Source organism: Anomaloglossus baeobatrachus, chromosome 6 (genome assembly GCF_048569485.1).
Source record: "Anomaloglossus baeobatrachus isolate aAnoBae1 chromosome 6, aAnoBae1.hap1, whole genome shotgun sequence".
Lineage (NCBI taxonomy): Eukaryota > Metazoa > Chordata > Amphibia > Anura > Aromobatidae > Anomaloglossus > Anomaloglossus baeobatrachus.
The window spans coordinates 127,207,423-127,229,022 of NC_134358.1; the positions used below are offsets into that span (position 1 = coordinate 127,207,423).

Here is a 21,600-nt window from a genome sequence, read left to right on the forward strand (position 1 = left end):
TTGATACGAGTTTGGCTTTAAAATAAAGAATTTAAAAAAAAAAAAAAAAAGAATTAACCAATTACCGTATTTCTCGCTTTATAAGATGCATCGGTTTATAAGACACACCCCAAATTTAGAGATAAAAACGGGTAAAGAAAAAAAAATGGGGTCCGTCTTATACTCCGGTGTTGTCTTACCAGAGGGGGGCAGCAGCGGTGGTGGAGCGGGGTCACAGGAGGCAGAGGCTGTGCTGGCAGTGGGTCAGTGTTGACAGTGAAGAGTCAGTGGTGGCAGCGGCAGCAGCGGGTCAGTGGTGGTAGCGGTGGCGGTGGGTCAGTTGTGGAGTAGGTCGATGCGGCGAGTGTCTCAGTCTATCCTCTGTCCCGGTTTCAAATGATAGCGCCCGGAGCGGCATGTGTGCAGATGGAGCTCTCATCCAAGAGCTCCGTCTGCGCATGCGCTGACTCCCGGCGCCATTGTTTGAAGCCAGGACTGCGGATAGACTGGGACACCTGCAGCACAGTCCGCGCAGCCACCTGCACAGAGAGGCAGCCGGCACCAGGCACCCAGCCGCCCGCACGCACCAACAGGCACCCGGCCGCCCACACACAGAGCCGCACAGACAGCCACCGCGGTATGCTATATTCAGATTTTAAGACGCACATCTCATTTTCCTCCCAAATTTTTGGGAGGAAAAGTGCGTCTTATAATCCAAAAAATACGGTACATTAAGGGCTCACACAAGCATATAACTGTCACACCAGCTGTCACACCTGTTTCCCTGGACTGCCAGTCAACCACAAGATTATGCATCACCAGCAAGGGAAGGTCCAGGAAAATGGGAGTAGGAAGACCTTCCAAGACATAGCAGGAAGGAAGCTTCTTGTGAAGATCCACTATGCGAAGGTTCACATTATGCACTACTTGCATTAAACTTCCTTGACCAAGAGGTGCAAAGTCGATAGTAAATATGGGTATGGACCTTGCCAGCACACTACAAGAGAGACTAGGGGTCAAAACAAACCAAGAAGCCACCATATTGGCTCCTGTCCCACCACCCAAGAGGACAGAAATGATCTCCGTTTTTGTACCAAAAAACCCTTCTGCAGGTAAGAAACTGAAATGTTATAATCTTCCACACAACTTGTGGCCAGAAGTTTTCCAACGGTATCTTTTGCTTTGGTACAGAAGGAAAGACCCTAATAATGACGCCTTTGACCAGAGAAGAAACACCCCCACCACTGTCTTATGTCGAACCGTAAGAGACTCTGAGGAGAGGCCCCCCTTATTGCATGGCTTCATCAAAGCTTTCTGGAAGAGCTTCAGCCCTTGGGAGAACCACTGGAGGTAGAGTCATTGCAGGTCTATCCCTGAGGCGCCTAACAATTTGTATGGCTAGGTCCATAGAGACCTCCAATAACTCATGAGTTTCATATAATACCAGTGCGTGTTTAAGTCCTTCAGACAGACCCTGACAAAAAAAGGCTTCTAAGGTCATTCCACCTAGTGTCAGTAGCCCATCTACAGAACTCTGAGCAAAACCCCTCCGCCGGCCCCCCTGATGTAGCTTACATAGCTTAGACTCAGCAAAGGAAACCTGGTTAGGATCATCATAAACAAGGCCTAGAGCCGCATAAAAGCATCCCTCGTCCGAAGCGACTGTGACTTGGACAGAAGTGAAAGCCCAGGATTGAGGATCTCCTTGCAAGAGGGAGACAACTCCTTCTTCTTCACTCCCAGAAAAATGGGGACCGAGCTTAAAATACAGCTTGCAAGCTTCGTGAAACACTACAGACTTAAGGGTGCTTTACACGCTGCAACATCGCTAACGAAATATCGTCTGGGTCACGTCGTTACTGACGCACATCCAGCATCGTTAGTGACATTGCTGCGTGTGACACCTAGGAGCGACGATCAACGATCACAAAAACGTCAAAAATCGTTGACACGTCGCTCCTTTTCATAATATCATTGGTAGTGCATGCCGCTGGTTGTTCATCGTTCCTCCGGCATCACACATCGCTATGTGTGACACCGCAGGAACGACAAACATCTCCTTACCTGCGTCCACCGGCAATGAGGAAGGAAGGAGGTGGGCGGGATATTCCTCATCTCCGCCCCTCCGCTTCTATTGGACGGCTGCCATGTGACGTCGCTGTGATGCCGCATGAACCGCCCCCTTAGAAAGGAGGCGGTTCGTCGGCCACAGCGACATCGCAGGGAAGGTAAGTCCGTGTGACGGGTGTAAGCAATGTGCGCCACGGGCAGCGATTTGCCCGTGACGCACAACCGACGGGGGCGGGTAAGGTCGCTATCGATATCAATAGCAATATCGCAGCGTGCAAAGTGCCCTTAATCCTGTTCCACAGAAAACCTATATGGGAAAACCAGGAAAGAAGTACAACAGAAGGCTTGGCGACAGGGAAAGGGAAGCAGGGTCACCACCTAACACTCAACTGAGTCTGAACTTCGCACTCCCTCATGTCCCTAAACGGGACTTTCCCCTCATGCGCCATCATCTGCCTAGGCCCTCGCTGGCCCAGAACTCACCCTGACTAGTCTGAAGGGCAGTGAGACACTAGTCTCACTAAAGCAATAACCCAACACAAGGAAGATAAGACAAATGGCTAGGGAAAGAAACAACAAATAGAGCTTCTCGGCTTCCCCAGCACGAAACTTCATAGCTTCAACAAACACCTCACCTCCTTTAAAGTGGTCAGTATAAAAGAACTATAACTGGGATTGAGTGAAGTCAGGAGTGGGTATATATAGCAGAAGGGAGTGATGATAAAATGTAGCAGCTGTGATTAAGGCTATGAGTAATCTCAGCCAGAAGGGAAAGAGTCCTTAACCCTTCAGCATCAAATCAAAGTAAATCCTCTCCAAGATAACAGTCAAGTAGGCTCCACAGAGGACTTGCGATCAACTCAGCATTGAGACCTCTTGATCCCCAATTCCCCAAAGGAATATGAGGATGCAACAAACTTGTGACAATAAGACACCCAAGTGCTAGCTGATGTTTTATAGGATAGCACTTGGACCAGTGTTATACCATGGGGCAGTGCAGATCTGTGATTTTTTTCTCATGCTGATCCAGAAATTAAATCACGCGCACCCATGCAAGTCTGTTGGTGCATGTGACTCATCGGACTGCATTCGGATAACATCCAAGTGCAGTCCAATATATGCCGAGACAGGCAATGCAGAAGATGGAGAAATTAAGTTCTCCATCTTTTACGCATCTGTGCTCCAATTCTCGAATGCGAGAGAAACGAATCACAGTGAATGATACTCGGCTCATGCTCGCAGCAGAAAGGGTGGAGAATTTTGATAATGACTCATCAATTCTGGAAGAGAGAGAAGCAACTTTGTGTCAGAAAAGGATTACATAGATTACAAAGTTGCTTATTTTCATGTGTACTATTGGTTTATGAAATAACAATTAAAATGATGGTTTTGCTTAAAGCCAGCAATGATTGGTCGCAGGGATTCACATGACATAACAGCCTCACAAAAGCCCCAGGAGAGGGAATGCGAGAGTGCTTGAACAGTGCTGGCATGGGAGGTGATTATCAGTGTTTTTATTTCAGCGGGGCAAACATGATGAATGAGAAGTGGTTGTCTAAGTAGTGGACAACCCCTTTAAAGGATCTGAAGTAATTTCTGTCAAGTACTGGTTGTGTACTAATATGTGACATCAATATCTCGTATTTTTCATATCTCTGGCATTGGCAGAAGGATGGCAAAGTGTAAGCCTATTCTTACAAAGACATCAACGCCTGGCTATGTTTTGACAAAACCTACATCAAATCTGCCAAAAGCATGTGGGAAAACTTGTTATGGTCTGAGAACACCAAGTTTGGACTTTTTGGCTATAATTCCAAAAGGTATATTTGGTGCAAAGCCAAAACTGAGCATCACCAAAATAAAACCATACCCACAGCGAAGCATGGTGGAGGCAGGATTTATGGCTGTATTTCAGCAGCTGGAACTAAGGATTTAGTTATGGTGCAGGGAATTATGAACAGTTCCTTTTATCAGTCAATTTTCATCAAAACATCCACGGTGAAGAGGAATTTCACCTTTAAGTACAACAATAACTCTAACCATACATGCAAATCAACAAAAGAATGGCTTAGTCAGACAGAGATCAAAGTTTTGGAATGGCTATGGCAGAGCCTAGACCTGAATCTTTTGAAAATCTATGAGTTGACCAGAAGACAGCTGTACACAGGAGATGCCCTCGCAATCTAAAAAAATGTGGTGCTCTATTGATGGAAAGAGTGGGCAAAGATTGCAAATTCCAGATGTGCCATGCTTATTGACTCCTTCCCAAAAGACTGAATGCTGTCATAAATTCAAAGGGTACTTCCACAAAATATTAGGTTAAGGGCGTACATGTTTATACATCAACACTATTTTGGTTCATTAATTTTGTTTTTCCACTTGAAAAGATTTCAGCTTATTTATTCTTCTTGATATGTTGTTTTTTTATACATGACAAAACCCTGTCATTTTAAAATAGGTGTGTAGCTTTTCATATCTACTGTATACCACGTACAAAATAAAAGTCAGGATTATGTATTATTGTCAACATTTCTAGATGGTAAGTGAACTGTGACTAATACAGGCAAACATACTAAACCGTGAAAAGAACATGTCTCTTATGGTCAAGACTGAGTATGCCAACACACAACTGTTAGTAGAATCACTCAGCAGGTAGAAACATAAAAAAATATTAAAAACGAACATAAAACTAATAAAGCCAAATGGGTCATCATTATCATTACTTAGATTTTTATACAAATTTAGAAAGCATTTGCAAAGAAAAATGAAATTATAGTCCTGTGTGTAGCGACTAAAAGCATACAGTATATTCTGTGATATTAAATTCTGTGACAGTAAAGGCGTTCTACGAGCAAATCATATATATTTTTTTTTACTCTTTGTGAAGAATACAGTAGGGAGATCTAGTAATCAAGTGTAATAGTATAAACTACAGACAGTCTTAAAATGCACCAAATTATAATATACTGCATTGCAGTGGCATTTTCCAATAGAGGCTGTTATGATTCCTATGAGTTGGGAAATGAGGGGCCCGAAGCTAAATAGCCATGCCCCACCCCCCACAGGCCAATATTTGCTCCCTGCTTTGGGTGTTGCGGTCAGGATTAAATTTGAGTGATGCTCTGATTGGCTGGAGAAGTAGGGGGCAAGAAGCAAGTTTCTTGCTGGCTGGATGTTCATGAGCACTGCTGAAAATGGTGGAGGAGCAGAACACTCCAAGCAGATTCACCAGTCAGAGCTCTTGAACCACTGAGGAAGCATGGAGGGCAGCTGAGAGGGACCTCCATAACTATTAGTGAACGTTACAATATTATGTCTCTGTGCCCATTATGGGCGAAATTAATTCTGTCTATGCCATTGGAACTCCAAATTAATAAGATTTGTTTTACAAGCGCTTGGAGAAATCAATACAGCACAGCCTAGTATGGTGTACTGAGAATTTCTGCTTTATTATATCATGTGACCAGCTTATATAGTATCTCAAACAAAGAAATTATCATGCACCAATAAGAGCTGCAGGGGTGTGTGTAGTAATGAGAAACTTCACCGCCCTGTAGCGTTAGCTGAACCTTACAATATCATTCAGTTATAAGACAAGATGGCTTCTGTACAATAAAAAATGGCTTGTATTCTGTCACACCATAAATTATCATAGTAATGTGTACTAATGCTGTGAATGGTTTATAAATTGGATATTTTCATGAGGCCCCATGATTTCTATGCATGCCCCTATCACAGTTGTTGATGTTGGGTACATTTGGGACATCATTAGACTGTCTGCACCATCCATTAATTGGCTTATTTTTAGACCTATTATTTTTTTATTACCAAGTTTTTAAATTATTCCTTATCGATAGGACAGAGGACAACTTTCTGATCTCTTGGGGTCTGACCCGCTGGGACACCCACCAATCCTGAGAATAGGATTCTGTAGAGTCCTGTGTGGATTGAGCTGAGGTCAACTATATGGTGATAGTGCACCATCAGTCTATTCATTTTTTATGTTCTGCATAACTAATTACTTAAAAACTTCAATTTTAATGCAATCTCCTTTAGCATTTAGTGTATAGTGCAATGCACCCAAACAGGACCTCAGGCAATAACGGGTAAACCTGGATACATTCAGTCTGATCTCTGTACATGATTTGCGTACATTGGTACAAATAAAATTCAATACATACTGTATTCAATTCCACAAGGCAAGAACTATTTCCAAAAAATTATGAGCAAAGAGTGAAAAATATTTTACAATGTGCCGGGTATATGCGTATACTATAACAACTAACCTGACCTCTTTAATAGATTCATTATATGCTTAACTTTGTTATATTTTGCCAACTTTCTGCTGGTGATTTACCTGGTACCTCTTGGGATCCATTGGACATGGTATAAAAATACTGGCCATATAAGTTTTTCCCAGAAAATGTACCCTCTTTCCTATACATTAGGCAGTACAGTATATGTCTTACTATATGGAAGGTTCTAATGCACTTTGTTGGGTCCTTTTTGGCAGTTAAAGAATATTCACAGTTATAACGTTGCTCCTGTTATTGGCACTATGGCAATGAAATTAAACAAGTCTTTGCACTTTGTCCGAGTAGCTGGTGAATATTTTGCAAAGTGAACGAAAGAAAAAAAAAAAGACCCATCGGTGAATTGTAAGGTGATTGCAGTGGTGTCCGGGCGATCAGTCCAGGGCAAGCAGCGGTTGAGTGTTTTCACTGTCTCTGTGGTCTTCGTGCATCAGTGTGCCGGGCTCTACCACTGACTGAGACCTGCAGAAAATAAAGAAACATTGAATTCATTGTGTATATATATTATGTATGACACTGTATAATCAGGTTTGCCAGATATCCTGCCAAAAAAACATGTTTTGGCAGGAAAAAAGCAGTTGAAAAAGCCCGTATTTTTTTGCGTTTGCGCATTTTTTCACTTGCGTTTTTTACCTACATTTTGTGCTATTTTTAGCCATGGTGATCACAGGGGTTCAGGCGCTGTACCCCCCATGATCGTCGCCAAGTCTCTGGCTGATGTTACTCTCACTGCCCGCAGCGGTCCCCGCGCTGCTCCCGGCAGTTTAACCCCCTGAATGCTGCGATCCAGGGAGAGGAATCACTTACTAGAGTTGAGTGAGTACCTAACTATTTGTACTCGCTATACTCATACCGAGTACTGGCTAATACTCACATATTCATTCCGAATAGTGTGTGCAATGCAAGACAATGGGCAAAAACTCTCAATGTAACGAGTAACCCGAATTCCGCAGTATTCACCATGACAACCCCGGGTTACTGAGCTACGGAGAACCTTACACACTATACTGGAGTGATAAATCACTGCAGGGGATTATAGAAAAAAAAATGCAGAAACAATTGACATGCTGCTTCTTTTTTCAGCAACAAAAATCTGCAAGGAAAAAAGAAGCAGTGTGTGCATGGCCAGTCTGGATTCTCATAGACTTCGCTTGGATGCTTTATTTTTAGTTTTTTTCACGGTTCGTTCAGCGTCACAACGATGTCACAGCAGCGTCACTGAACCGCCGCCCAATAGAAGCGGAGGGGCGGAGATGAGCGGGATGAACATCCCGCCCACCTCCTTCCTTCTGCATTGTGGCCGGGAGGCAGGTAAGGAGAGCTTCCTCGTTCCTGCGATGTCACACGGAGCGATGTGTGCTGCCGCAGGAATGAGGAACAACTTCGTTACTGCTGCAGTAACGATATTTGAGAATGGACCCCCATGTCATGGATGAGCGATTTTGCACGTTTTTGCGACGATGCAAAATCGCTCATAGGTGCCACACGCAACGGCATCGCTAAAGCGACCGGATGTGCGTCACAAATTCCGTGACCCCAACGAGATTACTTGAGCGATGTCGCAGCGTGTAAAGCCCGCTTTAGTCTAGTTTTTACTAAAGTGATAAATTCTATACCACGCTAGCAAAAATCAGAGACATAGCTAAAGGGTGTGCTGAGATAACATTTACATATGGACTCTGGTACCTAATGAAGTAGATTGTCCTATCCTGACAGCTATGAATAAAAATGGTACCAGGTATGTGAAAGGGCACTGTTACAGATCATGTAATGCGCCAGTTTGTTCATTTTGGTCAGTGTGTTGTCCGTGTGCCCAACTTTCCGTAATGTAATTGATGTAAGTCCATAGCTTAATCCACATGAGCACATGTATTGTATTAGTCTTGTCCACTTTATGGACTAAAACGTGCTACTTTCAATAACTTGCGAATGTGTCTGCATTGTAAATAAGCATACATGTAGCATATTGGCAAAATCATGTCTGCAATTTGCTGATGTGCTTGTTCCAAGGATTCCACCTTTTCACACCTTCATTCAGAAGGTAATTAATTATTAGTTCTCTCACTTTAATTGCGAGAATAGTATAGCATGCAGAAGTATTTTTGCTATTAATGGTATAATGAAGTCAAGCCCAGGCCATTGTAACAGAATATTACAGTGAAGAAAATAAGTATTTGATACACTGATGATTTTGCAGATTTTCCCACCTCCAAAGAATAGGGAAGTCTGTAATTTTATTATAGGTACACTTCACCTATGACAAACAGAATCCCCCTAAAAAAAATCCAGAAAATCACATTGTATGATTTTTAAATAATTAATTTAGAATTTATTGCATGAAAAAAATATTTGAACACCTACCAACCAGCAAGAATTCTGGCTCTCACAGACCGGTAATTTTTTCTTTATGAAGCCCTCCTACTCAGCACTCATTACCTGTATTAATTGTATGTCACCCAGGGTTATGGGGTACTCGGTCCCGGGTGGTATATAAGTGGGGAATGTCACTTTGGTGGCCGTTGTCCGCTCCCGTGCCCTGGGTGCTTTTTAAAAGGTGGAATATTTACAGGGGATTTGAATAATGTTACACACGTGACGCCACTTGCGGTTTTGCGGCTATGTGGATGCAGCCGCCACTGCCAAGTTCTTGCTACTGGGGCTTGTGTTAGTGGCAGCCTGGATGTTAGGCCCTCAGCAAGCAGGGCCAGGCCCCAGAGGATAGGTGATTTAACGGGCGTTGAAAGCAGGTAGGCCACAACAGGAGTTTTAGTGTAACTAGTTCTTTTACTCACTGCAAGCTGGTAACTGGTCACCCGAGGCTGGCTAGACTTAACCACAGGTCCCCTTTGTCCCAGTGCCGGTTTAGTGACCTGGTGGCTTCTTTTCCCTGCACCTGTCTTTGGTTGGTGGGTCCCAGTGGCGTAGAGCAGCTGGAGGTCCCCTCCTGGTTGTCTTCTTCAGCAATCCGTATGACGGTAGCATGAACCCTGTGGGGTTGGAGTCTCTGGTCCTGTCACCAGGTCTCCCTTTGCTACTGCGTCCCGAACTTCAAGGTCAAAGAGGTCCTTAATGGTCCCCTCACTGTGCAGATTTTATCAGGTCTGCCTGGAGCTTTTGCCTGACCTAGGATTCTGTACCCCTTTGGTGCGTAGTTCCGGGAGTACTCCACCATACTCCACCGGAAACTAACCACCTGGACCCTCAGGTCCCTGTTCATTCCTGTCAGTCAGTCTGCTCACTTTCACTGTCTCTGACTGTCATTTTCAACTGTCTGCCCCTCCCTCCTGGTTGTCTAGTGGACTGGATTGGCTCCACCTCTAGGCGGTCATCCATTGGTCCAACCCTAGCCTGGTACCATCTATGGGGGATGTTGGGGAAAAACAGGGATTATCTGGAGTGTTTGTGTGTTACCAGCACTGAATTTCCAGGTCCATAGGGGGTAGGCCCTGTATCCTTGTGAGGGATGCAGTACCTTGTATCTCCCTGATGGCTTTAGGGGTGCTAAAATTGCACCTGTTTGAATCTGTTATCTGTTTAAAAGAAACCTATTCACACCCTTATTTAATCACAGTCCATCCTCTGTCCCATGGCCAAGACCAAAGAGCTGTCTAAGGACACCAGGGACAAAATTGTAGACCTGCACAATCTGGGATGGGCTACAGAACTATAGGCAAGCAGCTTGGCGAGAATGCAACAACTGTTGGTGCAATTATTAGACAATGGAAGAAACACAAGATGACTGTCAATCTTATTTGGTGTGGGGCTTCATACAAGATTTCACCTTGTGGGGTAAGGGTGATTCTGAGAAAGATCAGGAAACAGCCCAGAACTACATGGGAAGACCTGATGAATGATCTGAAGAGAGCTAGGACCACAGTCCTAAAGATTACCATTAGTAGCACACTAGGCCGTCATGGATTAAAATTCTGCAGGGCATGCAAAGTACCCCTGCTCATGTCAGCACATGTCCAGGACTGTTTGAAGTTCGCCAATGACAATCTCGACGAGGCATGTAGTCAGAAAAGACCAAAATAGTAAAAAGTTCTATCAATTCCACTCGCCATGTTTGGAGGAAGAAGCATGAGTACAACCTCAAGAACGCTGTCCCAACCGTGAGGTATGTTGGGGAGCATCATCATACTTTGGGGGTGCTTTTCTGCAAAGGAGACAGGACGACTGTACTGTATTGAAGGGAGGAGGGATGGGATCATGTATCGTGGGATTTGGGGCAAAAACATCCATATCTCAGGAAGAACATTGAAGATGGCTATTGGCTGGGTCTTCCAGCATGACAATGACCAGAAACACACAGCCAGGGCAACTAAGGAGTGGCGCCATAAGAAGCATTTCAAGGTCCTGGAGTGGCCTAGCCAGTCTCCAGACCTGAACCCAATAGAAAATCTTTGGAGGGAGCTGAAATTCAATGTTGTACAGTGACAGTCCTGAAACCTGAAAGATCTGGAGATCTGCATGGAGGTGGGCTAAAATCCCTGCTGCAATGTGTGAAAACTTGGTCAAGAACTACAGGAAACGTCTGACTTTGTACTTGCAAACAAAGGTTTCTGTACCAAATATTAAGTTCTATTTTTCTATTGTATCAAATACATTTATGCAATAAAATACAAATTATTTATTTAAAAATGATATTATGTGATTTCCTGGATTTTTTTAATTCTGTCTGTCACAGTTGAAGTGTACCTGAAATAAAAATTACAGACCTCTACATTCTTTGTAGGCGGGAAAACTTGTAAAATCGTTAGTGTATCAAATACTTATTTTCCTCACTGTAAGTCTTCTATCAGGCCATTAATTTGTATGGCTATCCGGTAATGCTATAGTTTTTCTTTGTAGTAATGCAGTGCCACCATAGCATACCCGAATATGATGGTACCAGAAAATCTCCAAAAACTGTCAACAAACACCAACCATACAGAGCAGAGCCATAGCTAGAAGTTCAGGTTAGGGGCCAAAACATCTGAGTGGGCCCCTAACCAGGTAACCATGTGTAGAACTACGGTGATGTAGCCTATTCATAGATTTGGGGGAACCCAGTAGAAGACTGGGCTGTTACTAAAAAATCACTATACAAAGATTAACACCATACGGTGACTGTATAGTGGTAGATACCAGTAGATACCAGTCCTGCAGAACATGTAAGAGATCACAGTACAGTTATAGATAGCGACTTACAGCTGTCATTCTTTCTTACGGAGTTGAAGACAGGAGCAAAGCGTGGGAAGACAAACACGGTGATGTCATCACACTTGGCCATGCAGAGTCTTAAAGGCAGTCTCCCTGCTGTTCTGTAGACTGCAAGCCTAAATCGACCTGTGATCTACAGAATGGAGAGTGGTAGTATAGGAGATCATCTCTCTTTCTCACTCTCTCTCTGTTCTACTGCAGTAAACAGTACCGGCGCACTGTGCGGTGCACGCCAATACAGTTTACAATAGCGGTAGCTCTGAGTTGGGCCCTGTGATCGCTGGTGATCGCCCACTTTGCCCCCTGGTAGCTATGCTAGTGATACCGAGTAAATGACTTCATTGTTATGCCATAGATTTAATCTATGAGATATCTACCTTGTTTAATAAGAACCTGTCAGCACTATTTGTATTGTAAGGTAAAGATATGGCTGTAATGATGCTGTAACACATATTACATTGATAGCTTTGGGGAAGACATCCGCTTTGTTGTTTCTCTATAATCACAATTTGAAGTTTTCTGCTAATTAGATGTCGCTGCACAGGGGCTGGACTGTACACTGTTCTTCTCCTCCCTGTCTGTGATTCCCCTCCTCTGCCCCCACTCTGTGAATGACTTAGCTCAGGCAGAAGGGCGGGTGAATCTGTGTCGCCCAGGGACAAGGGGTACTCAGATCCAAGCCACGGGGTCACTTCTGTGGGTATCACGGTGGCGTGACCCGGTCTGTGATCCCAGGCTCCACAGTAAGAAGGGGATTAGGTAAGGGAGATTGTCCGTGACGCCACCCGTGGTGTGCGGTGAGGTAACGGAGCACCGCCGCTGCCGGTTAATGGATCCCGGGGATGGTGGTGGGCAGCAAGTTGGTGATTTCCCTCCACGGATAGGGTGTTGGTGTCCCGGGACCCCGGTGAGGTGGTACGGGGAGGAGATGTAGACCGTCTGAGAGCTGTGCGTCCAGTTGGACCGGGGGATGTTGTTACTCACAGTTCGCTTTGCAAGAAAATTCACACAGAGTCAGGAATTAACCAGAAACTGCCGGAGTCTGCAGCCTTCGGTACGGAGGGTGTTAGTGTCCCACACACGGTGCAGCAGCTCCTGTTCTTTCCCTGCAGCCAGGTGCCTCTCTCTCCACTCTCTTCCTCTTTCTCCTCAGCCGGGAACGGGGAGTCCACTCCCCTGCAGTGATCCGGGTCACCCTAGGTACCGGCGGGCCGCTACCCTGTCCCGGCTACCTCTGGCCCCTTCCTCACTAACAGCCTGTCCCGGCCCTTTCGGAGCACGCTTCTGTAGCAGCCTGGGAGCTACAACTCTGGACTCCTCTCCTGTCTCTCTCTCCACACACTCTGCTCCAGCCCCTCCCCTCCTGCTCTGTTTTGTTCTACACTGGGGGATGTGGTTTGTCCTGCTGCACTTGTGTGGGATCAGGTTACCAAGGAGGATTAACTCTTTCTGTGACAACCTGGCTTTGCCAGGGCGTCACAAATCACAGAGTCATTGCCCCTAAATTATCCTGTTTCTCAGACTCGGTAGCAAAAATCTGGTGACAGATTCCCTTTACCAGATGCATGGCAGAAGAGTTATTGACGATCAATGTCGTCCAAGTTTTTCATATTGCAGGTTTTGGAATATGTGGATTATGATCCCAATTTAGCTAAACCCACAACCTTTAGGCAGAAATTCTGACATTCAAACAATTTATATAAATCTGTAATTTTTTACAATTGAAAAAAACAGTCATGTTACTGCTGAACATGGGCCAGAAATCATTACCAAGGGGCAATAACGTCTCCCTGCTGTACTCTGTGTTTAGATTTTTGGTCTAATCTATGTAAATAATCTAAATATTTTGTACACTTATGAAAACTATACATAATAATCACATGAAGCACCACACCGACATATGAAACAAGCAAGAACTCAGATCTCAGTACTATTCGGAGTGTAAACTGCATGGAGGAATATTAAATTGGATTGCTATTTTAATTGCAGACATGTCCTTGGTGGAGGTCAATGTCATTAATCTGATTGCAAGTCACAGCTGCGACTGCAGATCCACATGGCGCTGCAGGGCAGGCAGCAATACCACTGGGGATGGATATATGGTTGCTTTTTTCCATTTCTGTCATGTTATTTAGATATATAAACCTTGAAAATTATGCACCATGTTTGTGTGAGCCGCAGCATTGCTTAAGAGCATAGATTTATCTTGTGTATTGGTTGGTAGAAGACGGGTGAAGATGTTTTGTGTGTGACCTGTGTAGCAATGTTTCATTTCATTGTAGCAATTCTAAAACCTTGCCTTTGGTTATACAAACCTTATCCCAGCAGAGACATATGGTGTGTGCCAGTGTGGGAGGGGTGGAGGAAGGGTCGACATCTAAAAATGACCTACAAACTTTCTAAAGGTAAAAAGTTGCAGATTTTTGTACAAGAAGTATTGATGCAAAAATCTATGACAAGCGTTGAGCGAGTACCTAACTATTCGTACTCGCTATACTCATGACGAGTACTGTCTAATACTCACGTATTCGTTCCGAATAGTGTGTGCAATGCAAGTCAATGGGGAAAACTCGCAAAGTAACGAGTAACCCGAATGTTGTACTATTCATGTTATCCAAGAGCAGTCCAATGTTTCACTTGCATCCCTAGACCTGTATGGGTGTGAGTGAGCATGCTGCAATTTTTTTCCTCAGTCTGATTAAGGCTGGAGTCACACTTGCGTGTGATTCGTGCGAGTACTGCCCGGACCGGCTGGCTTCTCTTCTGCCAGGAGCGGCTCCGCTGTATGTATTTCTATGATGCTGACCCGCTCCTGTCAGGAGAACCGCGGCCGGTTCGGGCAGTGCGATCCGATACGCACACGAGTCACACGCAAGTGTGACCCTGGCCTAAGGCTGAGGAGAAACTCTCAGATCTGAGCTGTAGCATTGTCCAACATGGGGTCGAGTGTGAGATTTTCTCACATTACACTCGAGCAAGTCATACGCCATATACTGAAATCGATCAAACAAATGTTCTGTACCTCAAAATATTACCAATAAAACCCCTAACGTGTCCCACACAAACCAAAACCCCACTCAGATCCGTCATTTGTAACTGGAAATATAGGCGTTCCCACATTACTGGTAGACGAAAGGGTCTAGAAAAGCAACGGCTCCCTCCCCCTCAATTAAAATCCAGTGATGTCTGTGCTCCCAAATCCGAATGCCCCTCTCTTTCTGAGCCCCCAGTGCCTAAACTGCAGTAAATGGTCACGTGTGTGGCATTATTGTAGCAGGGAGAGCCCACTTAATAACTTACAGGGTGTGTGTATCCATGTATGGGCACTATGTTGGCATATGTGCAATTTTCCAGAAAAAGTGCGTGGCATGGATGCTACAAAATAGTCACCGCAGCCATTGATGAATTGACTGAGAGATTAATTACATTTGGTAGAAATTGCTCCTTTCCGAGCCCTGCTGTGCGACAAATGTAGTAGTTTTTGATCAAATATGGGGTCCATTTTGTCCTATTCTTCATTGTGAAAATTACTAATTTAGGTTTAAAACCACATTTTAGTGGAATACATTTTTTTTTTCTGTGAACAAATATGGGTTCAAATTGTTGAATACACCCCTAGATAAAATTCTTGATTTGTCTAGTTTCTAAAATTAGGTCACTTGTGGGGTTTTTTTTTTTTTTGCTGTTAAGGCATTTCAGGGGCCCTGCAAATGCAACATGGTGCCCTCCATCTATTTCAGCAAAATTTGTGTTCCTAAATCCAAATGGCACTCCTTCCCTGCCGAGCCATTTGTTTGAGCACAGGTTTCTGACCACATGTGTGATATCAGAATGCTCAGAAGAAACTTGCTACAAATTGTGGGGTCTATTTTTTGTTGTCTCCCTTGCAAAGTGAAAACATTGGGGCTAAAGTGACATTTTAGAGGAGAACTTTTTCTGTTTTTCATTCCACTTTGCATTAACTCCTGTGTAGCACCTCAAGGGCTAAAACAATTCCTGACACCAGTTTTGAAGTATTTCACTGGTGCATTGTATAAAATGGTATCACTTTCGGGGAGTTTGCAATATATAAATATATAAATATATATATATATATATATATCTCTATCTATATATATATATATATATATATATATATATATAAAAATGCATTAAAGAGCAGTGATATAACAGGGACATTTATACCAGGATGAGGGACATATATGCCAATGTCGGGAACATATATACCAGGATGGGGGACATATACTGTATATAAGGATGGGGGAACTATATACCAGAATGGGGGACATATATAAGGACAGTGGACACATATACCGGGATGAGGTACACATATGCCCGGATAGGGGAATATATGAATTTATACTAGAATGGGCCCAGGATGGGGGACATGTATACCAGGATCGATGACATATATTCCAGGATGGGAGAATAATATACTGGGGTGAGAAAAATATATGCCAGGATGGGGGACAAATATACAAAGATGGGGGAAATATATATGAAGATGGAGTAAATATATACCATGATGGGGGAAATATATAAGGATTGTGAATACATACCAGGATGGGGTAAACATATACCAGAATAGGGGGAATATATACTAGAATGGGCCCAAGATGGGGGACATATATACTAGGATGGGAACATTTATACCAGAATCGGTGACATATATACCAGGATGGGCGACAAATACACCAAAACGGGTGACATATATACAATGATGGGGGAAATAAATACCAGGACGGGTGACATATATACCAGGATGGGGGACATTTATCCCAAGATTGGGTACATAAATACCTGGAAGGAGCCCAAAATGAGGGATATTACTGCAGAATGGGGGGCACATAGGATTTAAAAAACTAAAAGGGGCTTATACATCTGACCAACATGCACGGGGGGTGGCAAGGTCCACATTTGAACTGGAGGCCTTATTTGACTCTAGTTACAACACTGCTGACCAATTGTAAGCAAGCAACTGTGGCGCCCTGGACAAGCCAGGGGCCACAGAGAACAACACCCACACACCCCACACTCCCGGTCAGGCACACCTAAGTCAGACACAAAACCCTTGTTGCCTTCCTCCAGGGGCTGATGTCCACACCAGGGGGTGGGCCAGGCGGTTGGTCCCGCCCACCGACGAGTTCACAGTCCTGGAGGCGGGAAAACAGACAGTTGAGTTCAGTTTTGGAGGTGAAAGTGGAAGGGTGGAAACTAGTAGTGGAGCAACTAACTGACAGTGTCCGGGTGTGTGGCACGGGCGGTACAGCAAGGTTGGCAGACGGTGGTGACCGTCTGCAGGAGTGACCGATTGGAGTCTACCGTAAGGACCGTGGACGGGCGGTGGCCCGGCGGTACCGGACCGGTACACAAGGAGAAGTCAGCACCATCTTGCAGGGGCTTATGGACCTTGGCAAGGCTAGGAGTCACCGTGAATTTGCCAAACTCGTTAGTGAAGGGAACCTCCTGGGTTTCCCAACAGCCAAGTCCCGACAGAAGGCAACAGTCCAACCAAGTGAGGGAGACACCGCCACCGCCAAGGCAACTGTTTCTCAGGGCCAGCGCCTGCGGGAAAAAGGGGCTCCTCTGGCCTATATCCAAGCCGGGGAGCGGGTTACCAGTGGGAACCCATTGGAACCATCTACCGTACATAGGTGCAGGGAAAGGCAGTCACCATCAACCTGCCGGGAGAAACAACACCGCAGCCGTCTGTGGGACCCGTCCATCCAGCCATGTGTTTTACCGAGAACTGAGTCTTCATCATTGGCTGAGTGAGTACCACCGTGCCGTGCGGCACAGCGCTGCCCCTGCGACCCTGCACCTCTCCAGGCCCCGTAACCCGCCTGTCATCCATCCCTACCCCCATCACCGGGCCCCGGGCAACCAACCCCCTACCCACGGAGGGGAGAAATAACAACAAAGCTGCTCCCTGTCACCGCTCCCGGGATCCCCGTCCAGAGCAGCGGTGGTGTCACCAAAATCACCACAACCGTGGGTGGCGTCATGGACAATAATCAAAAACCCCCACAATCAAAAATCCCCCTTTTCATTCACGGGCGAGGAACGCCGCTCGAGTCCCCGGGATCCGGCCCACCGCTCGAGCCACCACCGAGCAGCCGCAGCCGCAGCAGCAGCGGCAGCCGGACCCGAGCAGTGGGAGAGCGCAGTGTCCCCTCCTCCGCCCACGACACAACAATTCTCAAAAGCAAAGCCCCACCTTTCCCCCACCCTAAAGCGTATGTTTTGCAGCATTTGAGAATGCAATGATACAGCCCTGATGTCTTGCTCTAACTTCCTTGTCTGCTATAAGACTGGGCTATAAATGCTGGTTTTCAATAAGTTTCTACAATGATCTTTCTTGAAATGAAATCAACTTCATTCAAAAAAAAACAGAAAGAAGCCAGGATGACAAATTAGACACACATGATCATACTGGAGAGTGTAGAAAGGCAAATTAGATGACACTCATAGAAAATGGATGATTAGGGGTCTTTCACACATACCCATACGAACAAATATTTTTCTCACCGTTTTAAACAATTGGCTTTTTTTTTTTTCCTTTATTTTTTCATTTTCTAACATTATTTACAATGGTCAGCTAAAGGGAACCTGTCCACTGGATTTCTTCATCCATGTACATTATGCACAAACAACAGCTGTAGTGAAATACGTAGGTCTGATAGAATATTGTTTGCTATTTTACAAACTTTCTCTTTCCCATATAAAATTAAAAAATAAATAAAACAAACCAAAACCTTCCAGTAGTGAGAACATAAAAAGGTGATGATATACAGTATTTTGTATGATCTTGAATAGATTAACATTTCCCCTTTACATATCATGACTATTGACCAGATTGACAATGCGGCCAGTAAAACCGGGACCACATTAGATTTTATAGAAGTTACAATGATTTTAGTTTTTATCCTAACCAAAAAAAAAAAACATTTTCACAGAAGTTAACTGGTTATTGCAGTGGTCAGCAGCGTGCGGTGACCTTTACGTAGCACATACACCCTGTCTCTGTAGCTCATGGTGTAAACTCTGAGCTATGATCATCATTGTCTACAGTGTGAAGTCCATATTGACATTACTGATCGCATTATCCTAACCCTCTGCAGTGTGAATGTGAATGGTGCAATAAAACAAATTGCCCTGAAGGATGAACCAGACTTGTACAGTCCACAATTCTCTTCCTGATATTTTGGCTGATTTGTTTTGACTTTACCATGATGCTACACATAGAAGCAGTGTGTTTCATTTGTGCATTAAAATACATCCACAGGTGTGTCTCTAATTAACTCAGATGTTGGCAGTAAACCTATCAGCAGCTTCCAAAGACATGACATCATCATATGGGCTGTCCCATATTGTTTAAAGGCATAGTACTCTTAGGCTATGTGCCCACGGGGGAAAGTGTCCTGCGGTTATATGTGCAGGACATTCCGCAGGAGCTCCCAGAAAACCGCAGCACAACTTTGTCTGTTTACATGCTGCGGTTGTATTGTGGAATGTCCTGCGGATATGCTGCGGTATTCTGCATTGAGGAATCAGTACCATGGCTTCAGCACTGCATCCTCAATGCTGAACAAGTGCTGAGTGATCGGGGCGTTCATACCTCCATCACGCAGCACTTCTCTCTGTCTCCGGCCGTGTCTACACTGTGAAGGAGAAGGTGGGCGGGCCTGAACTAGCTATGGCTGTCACATGACCAGAGCTCGTGCAGGCCCCGCCCACCTCCTGCTTCCTGCTCCTGGCTCCACCGAGGGAAAGTGACCGGGTGTCTGCTATCAAGGCAGGTAAGTATGGGACCAAGGCAGGTTTCCACAGGTAAATCCGCAGGAATAATTGACATGCAGTTATGTGTGGCTGCGGGATATCCGCAGTATATTCCGCAACCGCACATTCCGCAACGTGGACACAGCACTCCCCATGTCCAGTAGGGTAACAGGGGGAGTGTCTGTACATGCTGAAACCTGCAGCTTTATTTGGAAAATCCAGATAAATCCGCAGGTTTTATGTGGCAAAATCCGCAGAAGCAAGCTCCCATGGGCACATAGCCTTAGTGAATGTAAACTTTTGACTTCAGAACATAATAAAAATGCCTTAAAACATTTTCTCTGTCTCTCATTATTCTGGCATTTGGCAAAAAAAATAATTTTGTTTCTTAATTAACGTTTATTTTGATTTCATGTCAGATAGTGAGAAAAACCTGCAGATGTGTCTTTTTTTATACTGTATGTAAACTTCTGGTTTCAACTGGATCTGCAATTGTCTGCAAGTTCATGTTTTCTTGCAACTCTGTGTTCAATATCCATTTTTATTAATGTTGCTACTTACTATTAGTTTTATAATACATATGGCTCATAAATTGCAAAAAGTTTGGGATCTCTGACTTGCAGCTTTATCTAACTGTTGGACACTGATATATGTTCTCATTTTTTTATATTGTGAAGTATTGCTTAGCATAAAGGACTAACATGTTGACACTGGTTTTATGTTGAGAGCCTTTTGGACAAAGAATTACCTTTTCATGTATTTCGGAGAGCAGTCTCTGTCTACATTGGAGGGAGCGTACTTCACATGGATAGCATTGTAGGACGTGTGAGTATACTCATTCTCATCATTGTAATCAGGACCAAGCAGAGTCCTGGCCCAGGTCCCCATGTCATAAGGAGGAAGTGTACCCCCAAATTCAGATGGCAGACATTCTGGATGGATTAGCTGGTGCAGGCTGTTCAGATTATTACCATGAAGGAAAATCTGCAAAAAAAAAAAATTACAAGTAAATATAACAGGAAACTTGTAATTACTTGAACAAATGTTCTCTGTCAACCTTAATTATGCCACATACTGTGAGCTATACTTGCTATCCAGTTAATCCCTCCTAATTAATGTACTCCACTGTATTTCTTTATTTTATCATATTTCTTTCTATGCAGAACTCCAGAATTGATGAGCTATCCTTACTACAACGCTTATATCTGGTAAACGCAGGTGCAGATTTCATATATCAGACCCCCACAAGCTACGGATAGGTCATTAATTGTTTAGTCCCATAAACCCCCATTAGGATCACAACTGTCGTGTTTTCAGCCAAATCAACTAATGATATTGAATGTGGTTTCTTAGAAATCCTAAAAGTTACATTTCTGTTGACTAACGGTCACTGAAACCTTCAGGCCTCAGCTTGATTACACTCAATGCTGTAATTTGTGGTGTTGTACTGTGGCACAATTTATAGTGTGTGAATCCAATGCAAAGTACCCAACTAGACCCCTATTATCATGGGTCTTTAAATAGCACTGCTCTTCTCATATCGGCTAAAAGGGATCTCTTAGATGCCCTAACCCCAAGGCTCCATGACAATTGCAATGGCAGCACCCATTATGTTTACGGTGTAGTACAAACCTGTGATCCTATGTTGCGTGTGTACTCAGCCTAAGGCCAGGGCCACACAGGGACTACTGCGATCCTTGCATGACACTGGGCTCATGCTGGCAGCACAGCGGGAGCAGAGTGTCATGTGAGTGTAATTGCGATGGAGGTCCGATCATGTGATCAGACCACAGCTGCGGGGGGTGGGCCGGCATTGAGGAGGGGCGGGCCGGCACTGAGGAGGGGTGGTCTGGCACTGAGGAGGGGCAGGCCAGCGCTTTGGAGGGGAGGGATTCATCTCCCTCTCTCCTCCGTTGCCGGCTATTGCCATTCTCACTCTGCACTCGCATTACACTGGTGTAATGCGAGTGCAGTGTGATGTTTCTCTCGACCCATAGACTTGAATGGGTGCGAGATAAAGAGCATCGCATTGCACCCGCAGCATGCTGCAACTGTTTTCTCGGTCCAATTAGGGCTGACAAAATAATCACTCATGGGTGCTGGCACATAGAGTAATATTGGTCCGAGTGGAATGTGATGTGCTGCCTGAGATTGGGTATACTTATATAGCTTAACATAGCCCATGAGGAAGGCAGATGAAGTCACTTGTGCTGGTGCCATATTCCCAAATCCCCATTTCAGCTGAGTATATTGCCAC

The 21,600-nt window shown here is 44.5% G+C and overlaps 1 protein-coding gene across 2 annotated transcripts in view; it reads right to left on the reverse strand.

Annotated features, from left to right (window-relative positions):
• Nucleotides 1-470: 470 nt before the first annotated feature.
• The window catches only part of CLVS1 (clavesin 1), a 154,912-nt gene continuing 133,782 nt past the window's right edge, over nucleotides 471-21,600 (reverse strand). For both annotated transcript variants that reach the window (XM_075353245.1, XM_075353246.1), the window contains exons 5-6: nucleotides 20,092-20,327; nucleotides 471-6,824 (exon numbers count right to left, since the gene is read on the reverse strand). In XM_075353245.1, the coding sequence (XP_075209360.1) occupies nucleotides 6,737-6,824; nucleotides 20,092-20,327 (324 nt within the window). In that variant the 3' untranslated portion in view covers nucleotides 471-6,736. The remainder of the gene's footprint in view (nucleotides 6,825-20,091; nucleotides 20,328-21,600) is intronic.